The 18,885-nt window shown below is 38.8% G+C and overlaps 1 protein-coding gene across 4 annotated transcripts in view; it reads left to right on the forward strand.

Moving 5' to 3' along the window:
* Positions 1-5,798: 5,798 nt before the first annotated feature.
* The window catches only part of parp6 (poly(ADP-ribose) polymerase family member 6), a 36,591-nt gene continuing 23,504 nt past the window's right edge, over positions 5,799-18,885 (forward strand). Inside the window, exons 1-5 of one of the 4 annotated variants that reach the window (XM_031897509.1) lie at positions 5,799-5,970; positions 13,553-13,686; positions 14,297-14,374; positions 15,174-15,268; positions 18,812-18,872. In XM_031897509.1, the coding sequence (XP_031753369.1) occupies positions 13,684-13,686; positions 14,297-14,374; positions 15,174-15,268; positions 18,812-18,872 (237 nt within the window). In that variant the 5' untranslated portion in view covers positions 5,799-5,970; positions 13,553-13,683. 4 annotated transcript variants of the gene reach the window in all.

Consider the following 18,885-nt stretch of genomic DNA (forward strand, 5'->3'; position numbering starts at 1 on the left):
CTTTTTAAAAGTTATCACTTTTTTGTTGGGGAACCAAATTCCTGGTACACATCTAACGAAATCTGATATCTTTCTGTCACACAGCATATCTTGCTATATGACAGTGTTTTAGATACACTTAGGGGGAGATTTATTAAGACACGAACGCTCCGAGCGTATTTTTGCCGACTTTTTTCGCGCTTGCGCGACTTTTTCTTACGCCCGTGCAACTTTTTCGTAGGCTTGTGAAAAATTCGGAAAGGTTCTGCCATTGTTTACAATCGTTCGGTACGAAAATTTTGTGACTTTCGGATTGCCAATACGATATTATTGTGACTAATATGATTTTTTCATAAGCATTTTCGTGATTTTTGCGATCTTCAGGAATTATCGTATCCAATCCAAATTTTTCCCATTCGGGATTCGAACTCTTGTTTTAATGAATGGGCCCCTTAGGGTGAAGACACAGGGAGCTACTAGTATCAGCTACTTGTCACAGCTACAGGAATAAACAATGCTGATTATTTACTGATAATTATTTCTACATGTCTTTTAGCAGAGGCAATTCTCAGTATTGTCTATGGCAGAGTATTTTCTGCCGTTTAGTAGCCATGGAAAAGTAGCAGCTACTAGTAGCTCCGTGTGTCTTCACCCTTAGGATCAAGCTGGCTGTATATTGAAAGATCTGCTCGTTTTTTCTGCTCAAGCAAATCTTTCCCCAATATGCGTACTTGAGGTGAGCCATATTAGGCTGATGTGATTGTCTGGCCCTTGGCCCTTGCTTTCATATTTTGCCCAGATATACACAGACAAGTAAGCCGCTGACTCAGTCTGAAGGGGCTGAATGGGAAGCTTAAATCAACCCATGTGTTGCCACTTCGAGAGTCTGTGCCTCAAGACAAAATACCCTTTTTATAAATGGCTCATAAATATTTACTAAAATGTTATTTGTAATGCCTGTTGCTGATTATTAGTGAGAATGAAAGAGATAAGCTTAGTTATGAACTAATAATGTAACAAAAATAATGGACCCCCTTTAAAGTGTGTTTAAAAAAATCAAATGTATTATTACATAAAAGTAGATCATATTGTAGCATTATCCTTCTTTGGAGAAAGTTGCAAAAAGTAAAGAACATATTGTGAAAGTAGTGAGAGCTTGCAATAATACAGTCAGCTGATGTGAGGTTCACATTGTGTTGCACAGAGAATTGTTCATGGGCTACGTGCCCTAATAAAACTTGGCAGGAGAGTGCCTTCCTAAACAAATTTGTTTGTCAAGGTGACCTGCAAAGTTGATGACATACACATTTTCAGGGACAGACCCAGGTATTTAGTCTTTAATTCTCTGGAATTATGATTGAAAAGTTTATTTTGACTTATGCCCCAACATTTAAAATTACTGATGAGTAAACTTTTTTCCTGGTACAGTTTTGTGGCAAAACTTTTCGCTTCACTAGCACCATTTCTCTGAACAAATACATTAGAGGGGATTATAGGCAGATAGGGGGTGTTCTTTTTTCCCCGTAAAAACAATGCACCAAGCCACCCCTTTAGATTAGAGGAACGGAGTTTCCATTTGAAGCAGCGTAGGGGGTTTTTCACAGTGAGGGCAGTGAGGTTGGGGAATGCCCTTCCTAGTGATGTTGTAATGGCAGATTCTGTTAATGCCTTTAAGAGGGGCCTGGATGAGTTCTTGAACAAGCATAGTATCCAGTTGTATATATAGTTTATGTATGTGAGTGTATAGATAGGTCAGTATAGGTTGTGTGTGCTGGGTTTACTTGGAAGGGTTGAACTTGATGGACTCTAACCATAATTTTTCACGAATCCTTGCTTGGTCTGCAATCTGTTGTGTTGGGAACAAAAACACAAAGTATTTTAATAAAAGGGATGTTATCCATCATTGAAATATCTATGTGCTTGCCTTTAATCTATTGCTTTTGGAAGAAACTGACAACTGTTGTTGCATAGCAGAAAGGAGGTTGTCTAACAAGGTAGGGCAATGTATTCAGATAGTACACCAAAAATATTGGCTTTTTTTTACTTGCACTTTTTACTTACTTTTAGCACTGCTACATTATTTGATATACAGTATTTCTCAGCAGCATCTGTGGGCCTTTATGTATGATGACCCTTAAGGTGCTTAGCTGCCCGCAGTTGATCTCGGCTACCACGGGCACATAATCTCCCCAAAAAAGCCTTTCTGAAGGCATATAGATTGTTTCTATTTCAAAAGTCATGCAAAGTTTCCGGCAGGGGAAACCTCGTGTGACTTAGGAAAATGAAGCGATGCGTATGCCTTCCCACAGATGATTCACTTTATTGCCAGTGGGAAGGTATTTTGGGGAGATTAGTCGGTAGCGGAGATTTAACCACTGGCGGTTAATCTCCCCTGGGACATCGCTCTAATAATACTCAAGGATTCTGCTCAGCAGGGCCAAAGATAAGAAATGTATTAACTAATGTATAAAATTAGAACAGGTTAAGTCAAAAGACCCACACCCCCTAAAATAGCTCTAGGGCTCTAGGCAGACATAAAAATGTAAAAATAAATCTTAATTAGAAAAATTGGCAAAAATAAAAAATCTAAAGCAAATTAGAAAGTCTATCTTTCTGGTGTACTATCTGATACCAACTAAATTGAAAAACGTAATTCAATGGTGAATTACTGTATATACTCGAGTATAAGCCGATCCGAATATACTGTAAGCCGAGGTACCTAATTTTACCTAAGAAAACTGGAAAAAACCTATTGACTCGAGCATAAGCCTAGGGTGGGAAATGCAGCAGCTACTGCTAAGTTTAAATAATCAAAATAAATACCAATAAAATGACATTAAATGAGGCATCAGTGGGGTATAAGTTTTTAAATATTTATTTTAAAGAAAAACAGTAAACTAGCTCTGTAAGTGGAGAAGAGGGTCAACAAAAACAATATGAGTACTACCCCATGCTCATTGCGCATTAGCAAACTGGCAGCAGACCCGGTCCCGGAGGACACGTAAGGGGAAATAAGTATTGCTAGTTGGAGCGGGCCAGGGCACTTGAGGGTCTGGTTGCGGGTGGCCTAATTTGCACACAAAGGACAGAGGGTGCTAGTCTGGAGGGACCCATGGCACCTGACTCAAGTATAAGCCGAGAGTGACTTTTTCAGCACCCAAAATGTGCTTATACTCGAGTATACTGTATACAGTACTTCTTCAACAGTAATGTAATTTCTCCTTCCTATTTTGGCAAATTTACAGCTAAGCAAAATGCAGAAATTCGCTTATTACTACTTACCAACTGCAAGCAAAATTAGTGATGCTTGGAGGCTATATTGTTGGGCACCAGTGGCAGCAAGCCGGATGATTCTTTTTAAACTTAGATTTTACTCCAGAAATGAAAACAAATATAATTTGAAAGATGGGTAGCTGAGGGGAAAACAATGCCAGTGAATCCTTTGACTTAGGGTTCATAGCTGATGCAGAAACAAAACTTTTCAAAAAGCCTTCGCAACTTCGCATTGCATCTTCCTAGAAAGTACTTTGCACTTATTTAGCAGCACAATGTAAAACAGCTACAAATGGAAACTTGCTTCCAAAAAATAGCAGAAATCAAGAATACATTATGGTAAGTAAGTGAAATGGAGAAATGCACATCACTGCCATCACTGAGGGCATCAAAATGATATTTTCCATACATTTCTTTTCTCCGTATCCTCTTACTTACCTGTCTCTTTCTAATTCAGTTTTTATTTCTCCCATTTTCTTCTATATAAACTGTATGTACAACAAACAGGCTGACAGTAGACAGTTGGTTTTAAGTGCCATATCATTTAATGTGGGTCTCCATCAAAGCACGCCCATCTCTCTAATAATTATTGTGCCCCAAGCAGCCCCTTTGTGTAAAAAATAACTATTCAAAAGAAGTACACTGGTCCTATGACCTGAAGATCTGGGCTGAGCCGGCTCATACTGGGATTCAAAATAGATGCTGGCTTTTTCTGGCAATCGCCTTGCTGACACTAAAGAGTGGAAAAAAAATGTAGGTATTGATTTCACACAGGAAGAAAACAAAATCTCAGGTATTGGTTCATACATCCTACACTGCACAGCATACTACACTAATCTGAGCTGCTGTGGGTCACTGCTAATCAAGAAGCGGTGTATGCACTTCTTAGTTTTTACATTAAATATGTTTCTGGCTCTGGGAGCATATGGTTTGCACAATTTGACTCCCACATTCTGTGTGTCATAATTTAACAAAGTTTTACAGTACAGAAAATAGTTCTTTAGAAGCATGAAGGTAAATCCACCCTTCCCACTTGCAGCACCTTGCCATTCCTTTTAAAGGAAAATACCCTTCTTATGGAAGTAACTGTCATTCTTCACCTAACAGTGTCATAGTCTTGTGGAGCATATTTTCTATCTGAATTAAAGGGAAGTAGCTGTGTATGAAAAAAGGAATTCTGACTGCAACCAAAGTGCCATGTCATATAGGCCTTTAGAGGTTATTCTTAAAAAATGCTTGCTATATATATATAGAGAGAGAGAGAGAGGGGGGGGGGGGGGCACAGTAAAGAGTGTAGTTCCTCACAGTGCTCTGATTTTCTCAAATAGGACATACTGATTTCATTTTAACAGAATACTGCCATAGAATCACTGACTCAGCTATCTTTTCAAGCAGGGAGGCATATTTGTTGGGGGGGTCTTACAACACTTAGTTACAACACTAGTATAAGGGGAGATTTAGATATATGGCACCACTCTCGTGGCACCACCATTTTATAATGTTTCTGCATTCCTGGCAGCACACCTGGGTATCATGTTTACATCAGTAAGCACAGAACATGACTTCACTGTCTGCCTTACAATAGTGAAATTCATTTGCTTGAGGATTATTCTATCCCTCATGGGGCAGTGGGGGCCCACCAATGAAGTTTTGCCCAGGGCCCGTTGGTACCTTAAAGCGGCCCTTATGCCCCTGACTGTTCCTTTAGGTATTGACACTAGCAACCACCCTGTCTTGCATAATATGTGCTTCTCAACAAATACCCTGTGTTAGGGGATACATACTGCCATTAAGTTGTTATATCTCAGCAACAGATAGAAGGTCACAGGGTGGTTCCCTGGTTAGTACAGAGATGGACACTTTACACATTCTATGTTTGTTCAACCACAACATAATGTTAGCAGTTACTCCCTGCTGATGATTGAAGCCAATCAAAGCTATTAGAGGGGTGCTAGGAATACAGAGGGAGAACAAATAATTAATTTGTGGTGTATCAGATCTGTATGAAACATTAGTTCAAAAATGCCCAGCTTGCAGCCTTTTTAACTACAACTGACAAGTGGTGGGGGGACAAGGGCTCAGACTTGAAGTAGAAAACAGAAGAATTATATGCCTAGCACCCTGACCATCATTGTGCCCAACGTAGGTTCCCCATCTGCCTGTCCCTAGTTTTGTCCCTGCCAGGTATGTCTGTAAGTTGTTAATAACATACTTAATTATAGTATTATTACTATTATTAATATGTATTTATAAAATGCCAACATTTTTCACAGCATTGCATAATAAATGGGTGTATACATTAAACATACAAGAAAACAAATTTTAAAATAAACCAATAATCAAATAAAAATAATAATAGCACTCAAACGAAAAATAAAGAAACACCTATTTTTGATTCAACATACACATATGGAAATAGGAAATGTAATATAAATGTGAAACACACATTCTCATTTGTGGGATGATCTCTGTATTTACTGGGTACCAGTCTCGGTTGTACAGGCAAGGTCATGTGACTTGCAGAGGATGAGCTGAACATGCGCACAGAGCTCTCAGCTGTCATCAGCCCAGGAATAACAAAGGCAGGAGCAGCTGTGCCCGTGACAGCCAGTAACATCCATCAGCTGAAAGAGACAGAGAGAGACATCCAGGAACAGCCATCCTATGACATACGGTGTTCTACTCAGGAAGACTGCTGGAGACATCCATCAGCTAACAGTAAGAGACATCCAAAGACAGCAGTGTTATGATAGAGAAAGGAAGCTTTCTGCTATGAAAGACAGGCATAGACAACTGTTTGGGAGGTATCCTTTTGCTAAACCTGGCAACGCATTCTGATATCATTTGTGTTTTACAATCTACATGCAGCAAGGCATACTTGCCTGCTATACGAGATGTCCTTCATTTCAGTCACAAGACATCCCTCATCTCAGATAGAGAGCTAGCTCAATTCTACATCTTATGCTTTTCTGTTTCTGCCTAGGTCCATTTCTCCCACACACAGTGGCAGCACGGCCTGACACCTTCAATCTCTCTCTCTCTCCCCCTCCCTGTTATTTGTTCTCCCTCCCACCCTGATTTCTCCTTCCCCTCTTTCATTTCTGCTTCCCCCAATCATTTTATATACCCCCTCCCCCTTCCACACATGCTTAGCCCTGCTTCTTTTGTCTGTCAATAAAGTCCATATTATGTGTAAATAAGGTAATATTCATCCTACATATACTTTTACAGACATACATATTTACACCAACACACAGATAAATATATATATATATATATATATATATATATCTATGTCAACTCATTCATTCACATATAAAGAAATAACCAAACACATAGTTAGATACACACAATCACAAACATACATTTCTGTGCCTCTGTATGTGGGTGTTTATGTATTATTACACACCCAGCTGTTCATGGTAGCACAAACCTGAACTACCAGGCCCTTTTCTGGTTTTCAGTCAGCTATGCCTAAAGTTGATGCATGTACAGAATTTCTGCTGTAGGATAAAGTATATGGCTGGGTTAGGCAAGTACATGTCTTCATGTCTTACCAGATTTTAAATGGCAGAAAAATGAAAGAAGAGATATTTAATGAATAGCATCAGAAACATATAACAGCTTATTTATAATTGCTCTGCTTTAAAATGGATGCCATAATAAAAATGCCATACACAATGCAATTGTGCCTGCCTATGAGCATCTATACTAGCCCTGTGCATAAATTTCCTGGTTGCGCCTTCATTGGTGCATGAAGAGCAAGGTACAGTATGCTTTGGCTCAAGGAAGCCCTGTACCTAGTACATGCTATTACCTCCCAGGTGGCCTTTAAGTCTTCACTTCAGTGGTTTCCAAACTGTGGGGCTGGCCTCCTTGGGGAGCCCAAACTAAAAGTCAGTTAAGGTGAGGTTTGGAACATACTACTGTAAACCCAGCTTGAAGGTTATTTAGGGTAATGTTTTGAATTAACATTTATTGGCTGTCCTAGATATTCTTCAAATGATGGCTGAATCTTGTGGCCTCAATCTTTTTGGCCTCAATATTTTAATTTATCTGGAAGCTATTTATAAAGCAAGTAGACCTTGCCAAAACATTGAACCTTAAAGAGGGGCATGAACCAAAAAAGGTCTGAAAACCACAGCAGTATTAGAAACTTGCATCATCACCCAGCTACCCACTTTCCTTCCCAATCAGTACATGTGCAGTATAAGGGTGAAGACACAATGAACTACTAGTAGCAGCTACTTTTTCACAGCTACTTTTTCACAGCTACTAAACACCAAACAATAACCTGCCATAGACAACACTGGGAATTGCCTCTGCTAAAACACACAAAAAGACAATTATCAGTAAATGATCAGAATTGTCTATTTTAGTAGTCACAACAAGTAGCTGCTACTAGAAGCGCAATGTGTCTTCACCCTAAGCTTTTCACATACCTTCCTCCCTCAGCTCCATAGGTGGATTTAGAGCCAGGTGTCAAGCAGTGGACTGGGAAATTTTTCTGTAAGCACTAGGCACAAGCCCTTGTATGCCTATATGGTAAATACAACCCTAAATACCACTGCTAGTTCGAGGATCAAAAAGATTGTAAGCTACTTTATCCTTGCTTAATATAATTAAGAGCATTAGGTCTCAACTGTTTTTCACCAGTGCCTTGCATGCTTATTGTAGACTGCAGACTGTTACTTTTTTAACAAAGAAAACACACTGAAATCATTATGTTAGTGTAAAATATTAAGAAGGTGTTAGGGGCACTGAACATATGGCTGTTCAAATTTATGTTGAGGAAAGAGTCCACTTTTGCCTCTCCAGAATTGTTCTGGCTTCACAAAGAACTTTAGGGGTGCTGCAACTCGCAGGCTTTGAATTTTTACTGCAATTTGGTTGGTAAAGCTTTATTAACCTAGCAAAGAGCCAACAGTTTGGAAGTTACCATAGGAGATGAATAGGAGAGGGTCTGAGAAGAAAGATATGCAGTTAAAATATGTAGAAATGTTGAGGTCACAGCCTCATTGCACCCACGCCTAATGGTTTAAAATATAGTGGTGAGCACAACTTTCCTTTTTTGCTATAGTTTACACAGAAGCAGTGGTATAGCTCCAGTCATTCCTAGCTACAGTCACGTGATCCCAGTGGTAGCCAGTTAAGGGCAACTATTACGGAGTTTTAACATCAAAAGCAAGTAAGCTGCCGGTAAGATTTACAATAAAGCAGTAAAGTGAGTGTAGGGCTGGCCTGACTGGGGATGATTTTGACATAGTTGACTTGCTTGAATATACTACAATATATGGACAAACAATCCCTGGTTTGTTTCAAAGGGGAGGGAATTTTTAGTACAGTGATACCTAACCAGTTGCTTGTGAGCAACAGATTGCTCATCGACTCCATAGATGGTGCTTGCAGTGACCTCATATCAGATGCATATTTTTGAATTCCTGGCTTGGAGGCAAGTTTTGGTTGCATAAAAACCACATGTACTGCCAAACAGAGCCTCCAGTCAACATAGGGGCTACCAAATAACCAATTGCAGTCCTTATTTGGCACCCCCAAGAACTTTTTTCATGTGTATATTGCTCCACAACTGTTTTTATTGAAAAAAACACATTGCGTTAATTAGCAAATAAAAATAGTACTAACGCATGATTCACAAACACATATGAAGCGTTAAACACGCTAAATATCGCATTAGTCGAATGTGCGAATATTAACACCTACTTGGGGTAGGCAGTACTTTAAGAAAATTGTGGTTTGTGAGCTTTTGGCAACACAAAATGGACTTTGCAGTGGGATTTTTTCAAGTATGTGTTGGCCCTAGAGTGATGCAGCCTCCAGTTTTCATGGAAATGGTAATTTTCAGAAAGTAACTTTTTTCTGCGTAATAGCTTGCGCTAATATGGCGTGTATGGCTAATATGGCGTGTGATTTTTCGCACACAGTGGAAATTATCACGCATGCGTTAAAATATTGCATAAAATTGGTCATCACGAGTTAACGCAAAGAACACTGCGTCTTAATTATGACATGTGTCCTTTTAGTGAATCGAGCGTTAAGTCACAAAAAATAAGAAGCGATAACATTTTTAATGCATGCTGTAAATAGCGTTCGTTTTATCGACCTTTAGTGAATCGGCCCCAAAATGTATTATGTTCTATATATTTTGATAATGTGCATAGAGTGCAAAGATCTTGTCTTGTCTGTATATATTCTGTGGTCACAGCCTCATAGCACCCCCACCACTAAAATATAGTGGTGAGCCCAACTATCCCTTTTTCACAAAATAACAATAGCAACAAAACTAAGCCTTTAGTTATTTATTGCTGGGTTAATTCACCCTGACAACCAGAGAGCAGGCTGAAAATAGCAAAAATAGGAAAATTATACAACATATGTATTGAAGAACAACTAAAAAGTTGCTTAAGTAAAAAGATTAACTTCTCTTTAAATGCTTTATGGCCTAAAAGCTGTATTGGACAGTTATTCACTATTTTCAATTATTCATAATGACTCTAAAGAGAATGTACTAGACATGAGCGCTCATCTACCAAGTCCAGGGTGTGCTATGTGCCCTAATGGGGTCAAAAATGTGGCATGCCATGCACCAAGTCTCAATGCATTGAAAGAATAGTCTGCAGCATGATCAGTTTGCCTTTGTTAGCTCATCCAATGCAAGGTGTACAGTAGAGCACTCTTATTCACCTTGGACTCACTGGCACTCATGATCATAGGAGGACAATAGTTAAGACTCAGGTTTTGCCCCTTTGTGCTTTGTATCTTCCCCCATTTAGAAAAGCAACCCTCTACTATGTTTCAGTTGCAGCACTGTTTCTAACATTAAATCAATTGTCCTTTGAAAAGTAATGGTGTCTAGCCACATATGGTTGAGTTAAAATACAAAACATAATTATGCAATGGCATGCTGTTTATTGTATTTTTTAAGGTGAATAGAACTGAGTGTGTGATACAATTCCAGTACTTTGCCAGTACAATCATAAAATGAAAACTAAAGTTTGAATTCATATATGCAACCAAACATTTGGTTGCATAAAGGAATGGTAAATAAGTGTGCTTTTTATACCAAGTGGTCAACCTCTGGAGCAAGCTTTAAGATATGTAAAAGGTAGCCCTTATTCCTTGACATGTGATTTTATACAACTTGACCCCCATTATGTTTGTAACTGAGAATGTGGGCAATAATTACATTTTAACCATATAGAACAGTCATGTATATCAAAGAATTGGGAAACAAGGGTATATTTGGTTTTGATATATGTCTATAACAATAACACAAGAAACCACATTATCATAAAACCAGAAATGAAGTCATACAGGGGGAGGAGCATGGCAAGAAAGGAGAAGAAACCTTTTCTGAGACCCACTGACCTGTCAACCTGCACCCTTACCGGCACATTTACCTACCCATTATCAGCTCAAAACCAGCTCCTTTTTTTGAGCACCTGTGGATACCTGCTGCAGGACTCTTCAGCGCAGTTTATATTATCAGGGGCTCAGGAGAGCAGGTTTGAAGCATGTATGGCTCAGTAGGGTATTTTTGGCAACAAGTGAAGTATTTGATGGATGGTTCTAACAGAATAGATGTTGAATTAATACAATGCAGGCATACATGATCCCTATGTACAGTAGTCCATCTGCATTTCTGGTCATGCCAAAGATTGTCTGTATTTGGTAAAAGCTGTAATCATCAAGAAAGAGTGTGTGAAAATTTTCTGATATAATCTTGAGATCTATTGGCAGCAGGAGACCAACAGTACAAGTCACCAAAAAAGAAGTTGAAAAAGCTTTTCTACATCTTGTCCTGTAAGTGGGCTTTGTACATACTCAGATAACTGTAGCAGTACCAAAACAAATGCTATAAATTACAGGTGCACTAACAGGGATGCAAAAAGATTCTGCCTGGTATATATTGGTTAAAAGGTTCTGCATGATATATGTGAAAAATTATGAAGTGTTTAAGAAAAAATACATTGTACTTGCTCATTTACGAAGCACTGCAATGGCAAAACGCACATCTCCATGTTTTTTACTTACAGTGATGCTTTTCTTCCCTGAATTCCACTGCCATTCATAGGCGGAGGGTGAATTCTTTGTTTGGGAAGGCTAAAGCTGGCCATACACTGACAGACTTAAAGCTTATGTTGATGTAGTGGATTCAATGCTGGTATAAAAATTACCCCCCCAACTACCTCCTGTGCCTTGCATTGACTTCAGCGGGATCTGTGCAGAAGTGTAGGTGGGAGTTCTTTTCCAACCTAAAAATGTTCAGGGTTAAAAATAATCAGTGTGGTTATATCTAAAGTCCATCCATTAGAGTCTTCTCTGCATGTTTACAGTTAATTCTCCTTATCAATAAAGAAGGAGCAATATTTTTGTGGGGTGTCATATTTTAAAAAGAAAGGTGCTTTCTACTCTGAATATGTTTCATTGGTTGATTTATTTGTATGGGTTTTGTTGGAACACTGAATCATGGTGTTCTAGGTAGGTTGCTTAAATGAGATTTAGTTACTTTTATACAGTAAAGCTGGCCATACACGTGGCGATCTCACGATGTTTCGTACGACCGTCGGTCGCACGAAACATCGTCAGATCCGCCACACACCATTCAGGGCTGAATCGGCAGGTAAGGAGGTAGAAACAATAGGATTTCTACCTCCTTCTGCCGATTCAGCTCTGAAGGGAGAATTTTGGTCAGGCGCCTTCTATGGCGCCCGATCAAAATTTTCTAACCTGGCCGATCGGCGAGTCGACCGATATCAGCAGCTTCCTGCGATATCGGTCGGCTCGCTGACATGCCATACACGCACCGATTATCGTACGAAACGAGGTTTCGTACGATAATATCGGTGCGTGTATGGCCACCTTAAAGGCAGAGGACACTGACACCCCCCCCCCCATGCATATTTTATGCCGTGAGATGCAGAGCATATTTACAAAGCAAGAACTTTATATACAGTGAAAAGCAGTGATACTAACACAGCAGACAGTGTGCAGACCCCCACTCAGTAACATTGGCACAGAAATACAACATAGGTTTTTTAAATATACAGTACATATTTTTGTTTTGTTTTTCAAACTTAGAACACATTTATTGTTTATTGCCCCCCACTATCCCCTACTCACCAATTTTTCTGCACTTGTTCACATATTTTTTTGCTCCTATTCTGCACACTGCCCTTTCACCCACACATCACCTTTTACTCTCACTCTATTATCCTGCTTTCCAAATTATTTAAGTCTCCTTTGGCCCTGTGTTAACCCATCCCACCAAATATGTTTGCCATACATGCATGCTCAAAACAAAACAATTAAAAAAAACAACAAAACTCCAAGTGCAAAATGAAAGAACAATTTACTCAGCCTCCAGAACCTTTACAGTACCTGTGAGAGAGGGGATAAAATCTGCGATAAGGCTTCAGTTAGTGAGCAGTTCAGGTTAAACCATACATATCTTTAATGCAAATCTTCTCTTCCAAGTAAGTGCCTTTAGTTCCTGAAATCTCTCCAGCCCCAACTTGCAATTGATTGGTAGAATGTACTGCTTGTAAAAAGAGCAGCACTATGATTGGAGAAGCTGCAAGCAGAAAGATCCAATCAGGGTGCAACTGGTTACAACAGCATTGGATCCCACAGAAATAAAAAGAGCTTTCCACCATTGAGCTGTTTAAAGTACAAGCTAATCAGTAAATATTTTTTTTTTTATTTGTGTGCCAGACAGGTTTGGGGAGGCTTAGACACCCGTAGCCTTAATGAAAATCTGCCCATGCTGCCATTGTAGGCACCTGCTAAGTATAGTCTGCTAAAACGTGCAAGATATGGGCAAATAGAGACTCTATTTAGTGCAGCTTTCAGGGCGACACAAGCAAGTTTCAGTGCACAGTTGGAAATTTGGTATGGCATTACTGATATAAAACAACATTAGTGTCTGACTCAATTGGTGCAAGTATTTTACAGCCATAGATGCAAAAACTCAAAATGCTTTGCCCTTGAGTTTGCATTTGTAATGAGTCTCTTCCCAAACTATCTATGAAACAGAAATAAGGAATTTGTAAAAGTAAGTCTATGTCTTCACACATTTTTTATATCATCCATTGTTGAACTGGGTCTCCTAGAGCCCCCCACACCAAAGAACTTGACACACAGGCCCAATTTAACAAAAGATGGAAACAGCCAATGCATACCTCCTCATTTGTCTTTCATTTTACAACATTTTTAATAATTCAGTCTTATTTCCCCCAGTTTGTTTTAGTTGCCTAACACCTCTTATGCTTTATTCCTGCAGGGGTATTAAGTCCTATGTTTGGGTGACCAAGCATGCCTTTGTGTGCATGACAATGGCAGCTCTGCTGATGAGGGGGGCATCAGACCCCCAGCCATAAAACAAGTTTCAGGGGACCTTACACACAAACACAAATGGTGAGTAGAAAGCAAATTTGGTGGAAAAGTGTTAAGGTTTACATGCTGGAATAACATTTGGATTTTATATTTATCCATTGGGCATATTAAATCTGAAAACACTTTGCAATCTAAGGATTGTAACTATTTTGCAGTTTTGATAAGAAGAGGGACATTTTGTACTTTCGGCTTTGTATGGAGAATGAAAGAACACTCTGTATTGTACAAGCCTACAGTTTAGTCACAATAGTCTCCAACTTGGACAGTTTTGGGCTGACTAAAGCTAAGGGTTTATTCCCTTAGCTTTATTTCATCTGAATATAGAAATACAGCAGAGTAGCACTGACCTGCAGATTCGCCAAATATGAGGCTGGAGGACTGTGCACATAAACTGTCCTCATAATATGGTGTTATGTGTGATGGGAGGCACAAGAGTGAGTGGCACCAGCCATGTGCCAGCAGTAACCATAACTTATGGATACACAAGCTCTTAGCAATTATTATAACCAGTAATAAATACAGGACTACACCAAACACATTGTATTCTGCTACATAGACACATGCATGCATTTATGCATTTTTGTTAATTTTTATTCTGATCTGCGGAAGGAATATCTGTGATCTTTTTCAGGACATTAAAGGACACAACTGGCCCGAGGAAGACTCAGATGGGGACAATGAATGCGGGGAATTCCTGTATGGAGTGCAGGTGATATTTAGCTAAATGTGTATAATATGGATTTATCATGTCTCGGAAAGGGGATTACTTGTGCAAGAAAAGGTTGTGACACAAATATGTAGTAAGTAGGTGTACACGCCTAGACCCACGTACATAGCTATGTGAAGGATAGTAAAGATGTTAAGAGGGAACCCACAGAGTTGTCTGACAGGTGAAGCTTGTAAAAAGGTTTTTAGAGGTGCTCAGTAACAGATGGACTGTCTAACTCCAGCTTTGTTTACAGACCTATATAAATAATATCTAATTATAACTCAAATAATTTAGTTTGCTGCTCAGTACTTACATTTGTATTGCTATTGTGTTTACTATTGTAGACTTCTAATTATATTTCAGCTTTCAAGTAAATATCCTACTATTAAAGTGTTTATTCTCATAGAGTTCCCCTTAAAACACAACAGATCAACCCAAGGCACAGTAATATTAAAATACTTTATTTTATGAAAAACTGTTCCTGATCTACTCACAGACAGTTCTAGCTGAATGGAGTATGTGGTACAATTTGCACAGATCCTAGCCCAGACAAGATGTAGCACTGCCCAAGCACAACCAGTGCATACAATGGTAACAGGTAATGTAGCTCTAAAGCACGCAATTAGTGCCTGTTTCAGTGCTGCATTTGATAAATCACCCACCCAGTGTCCTGTCCACATTTTATTTCATCACTTTCCCAGCTCTGCCACCCAGATTAACCTCCACTCTGCATGCTTCCTTCTGTATTTGCCTCAACTGGTGCTGTTAACTTTGGCCTTTCATTCAAATTTCCCTTTAGGGTACATGCTGTGCTGATCTGTACAGGCATCCCCAGCTTGATGCAGATATTGAAGCTGTGAAGGAGATATACAGTGAGAATGCAGTATCTGTCAGGTATGAGGCAAAATGGCATGTATTCTGTGTACTTAGCAAGGAAAGAGCTCTTAGTGATTCTGGAGAGTTGTATACAATGTTTGAGTTTATAAGCCCTTTCATTTAAATAAGCAAAAAGTTAAACATAACTTCTTTTCCTTATAAATAAGCTAACTTCTTAGCTAAAGGTATTTACAGTAACATGTGCTTGCACATTGGCACATGTGCTTGTAATGGTCAAATCAACTCTCGGCAGGTAAGGCTAATGCCACACATAGCATATGGCGCATATTTTCAGCAAGCCGATAAACACTTGCCGAGAATACGCTCCATACACTTCACGTGGCATTAGCCTAAGCTATGTATATGTTTTATAATAGACCACATTAATTAATTGTATAATTGGTACTATAGAAAAAGTAAATTGATTCTCCAGGTCCTAATCAAGACATCTGTTCCAAATTTTATTCAGTCCCTACTCTCTTTTTGCATATGTCCAACTTTTGTGTTCAGTCACCACTCATAACTTGTAATTGTGCCTTGAAATTTATGAATAGAGGACATATTGTTAACAAGAGAATCAGTGGACTTGCTGAACCAAGGGATGCCATTAACCCGTTAATTAAGCATTTCGGACATCTCTTACCTATATTTGTGTATATAATAACAATAAATATATATTTTTTATGTAATAATCTTACCAACAGTGTATGTGACAAAAGCTAGAGTGGACTAATATAACCTCTATCTTATAGCTCATGTCAACATGAAACAGATTCATGATCCAAAAGTCAGACAATTTCAATGTTAGTGTGTGGGGGGCTGTTTAAGAGGCTATAAGGTGCTTCAAATGCCTGAAACAGTGCTGTCCAATGTTGCCATTAAGGAGATGTCATTAAAACTGTTTTTTTATCATTCATGGGACAATGATTTAAATCCTGTCTTTTAGTTTTTATGGTCAAAGCAAATAAATTGAGGAAAGGGTGCACCTCTGACTAGTGTTTCTGGAGTCCCTGAATATTTAGATTTGTCAGGTAAAGCAGTTATAGAGGTGCAAAGACAGAATTTGTATTTATTTTTAAGAACTCTCAACTTGTAAGAGTAAAAACCAGGGGCACTTTTCTGCCTACCTCTAGTTCTGGCACTGCTTGTATGTCATTCAGATGTACAAGTTAGGGAATGTCAGGGGCTCTGTCCTTGATGCCTATCCTTATTGTATGCCTTAGGGCAGCAGTAAGAACAGGGCTGCTGTACTGTACATTCTGATTCTGCTCACTGCACTGAGCACCAAAGTTTTGATCTCTTGCAGAGAGCAGGAGTCCCCAGGGCGCCCCTTTGTGCTCACCTACTTGCATCCCAGGGTTAAAGGAGAAGGAAAGGCTAAATCACTGGGGGGTGCCATATGTAAGGCAGCCCTCAGTGATTGTAATCACTTACATGATACCCCTGGCTGGTGTTCCTGTTTGGATAAAACTGCGCAGGCCCAGGGTATATGTGAGTGAGCGATCCTCTTCCTTCTGTCAAGTTTCTTTAGACTGCCAGGGCCTACGCATGTGCAGTTGAATGACAAAGCTGGCTTTTTTGTTAAAGTCCGCTTTGCACATGCAAGAAGACTGAAGCAGGAAGAGGTTTGATTGCAAACCTGCCTTGGCTTGATGGATTTCTGGAAGGTCATCAGTTTGATAGTGTGATATAGATCTCAACAGTAGATATAGCTTGACGATTATTACCTTACCCCAGCTAGACTTGTGATTTTTCTCCTGCAGATTTTAGCATAAAACACAGTCATACAAAAGGCTCAATTTGAGAACTGGCAATAGCTTCACTGCTTGGACTCTCTTCAGAAGCTGAGTCTGGGATAATAGGATTCATGGCAAATGTTTTTAATTTCATTGTGTGTCATTTTAAGCAGACAGCTGTTTAGAGCAATCGTAAATGTTATTAACAGAAAAAGTTGTGTGTTTGCCCCTGCACTCCATGTATATACTCCACTAGTTCTAACTTCAGTGCTAGCTGCAGCTAAGGTCCTGGCTATAAATCTATGCACACTTTTTCCAAAAAACAAGAAAAGAGCATTATTGCCAAACCTGATTGATTTATCATATTGATTTGGATTTTTTGCCCTTTTTTATTTAAAGAGATAGTGCACCTTTAAGTTTACTAGTGTTATTTTAGAGAATGCCCTATTCCTATAAACTTTGCAATTGGTATTTTTTATATATATATATATATATATTTAATTATTTGCCTTTCTCTTTTGCCTATTACTGTCTTAGCCTACAATGTTAATTTTTTAAATGTATTTTGCAATGCAGTCACTCGTCTATTCATTTTGCAGTATCTCGTTAAAAATGCTTCCTGGTTGCTAGGACAAAAAGCCCCTAGCAACCAAATGGCTGCAGAAGTACGAAACTGGAGAGCTGCTGAACAAAAAAAAAACTGAAAAAAAACACAAAAAATAATGAAGACCAGGGGGCTGATTTACTAACCCACGAATCCGACCCGAATTGGAAAAGTTCCGACTTGAAAACGAACATTTTGCGACTTTTTCGTATGTTTTGCGATTTTTTCGGATTCTTTAAAACTTAACGCTACGAAAAATGCGCAACTTTTCGCGTAAGTTTTAACGCTACGAAAAATGCGCAACTTTTTACGCAACTTTCGTAATGGATACGAAAAACTCGCGTTTTTACGCAAAAATCGTATTGGTAACGAAAAATTCGTAAAGAATCCGAAAAAATCGCAAAACATACGAAAAAATCGCAAAATACCGATCATTACGAAAAAAACGCAACCGGACTCATTTCGACCCGTTCGTGGGTAAGTAAATCAGCCCCTAAGAATAAGAATGTCTACATTTAAGTGTTTTTGGGTTTACTTTTTTGGAGTATCTTAATACACAGGTTGCAGTCAGTTTTTGGTAATCTAGTATGTAGTATTTGGTAATGTACACCAGCACCAATTTAATTTGAGCTCTTATTCAGTGTATTATTTTTCTTTATTTAGCCCCATATTAAACAGGCATTATACATCATCATTCAGATAAGTCCCTGCCCCAGTGGAGGGTACAGTAAGTTCCCTATCACATTCATTTACACTATGGTAAATGTTATCAAGATGACACTACCGTGCCTATATATTTTGTAGTGTGGGAGGAACCCAGAGTACCTAGAGAAAATCCATGCAATGGGAAGAACATAAAAACTCCTTGCCCTGGCTACAATTCTGTGCTACTGTCTTGGATATATGATATACATTGAACTAGGTGCAAATGGCAAAATGGTGGCACAAATTGCAAAGCAGCAGTGCTTACCATTGTGCTAGGGTAAGTGTTAAATGTTGACACAAGCATTTTTTTTTAACCGGAGTGCAGCATACTATGCACATTGCATGTAATTGCACAAAGTTAAGGTGGGCAGATTTCATTTATTTATTCAGCATCAATTTAAATCCATTCAAATTTTGTTTATTTTAGTTTAACAAAGTATAAGCTAGTCAGTGTAATAGACTGCATATATAATATTACTGCACTCATTTTAACTAGGTCTCTGAACTCTATTGCAGAGAATATGGGACCATTGATGATGTTGACATTGATCTACATATTAACATTGGATTCCTAGATGTACGTATTTTAA

This window comes from Xenopus tropicalis, chromosome 3 (assembly GCF_000004195.4).
Source record: "Xenopus tropicalis strain Nigerian chromosome 3, UCB_Xtro_10.0, whole genome shotgun sequence".
NCBI lineage: Eukaryota > Metazoa > Chordata > Amphibia > Anura > Pipidae > Xenopus > Xenopus tropicalis.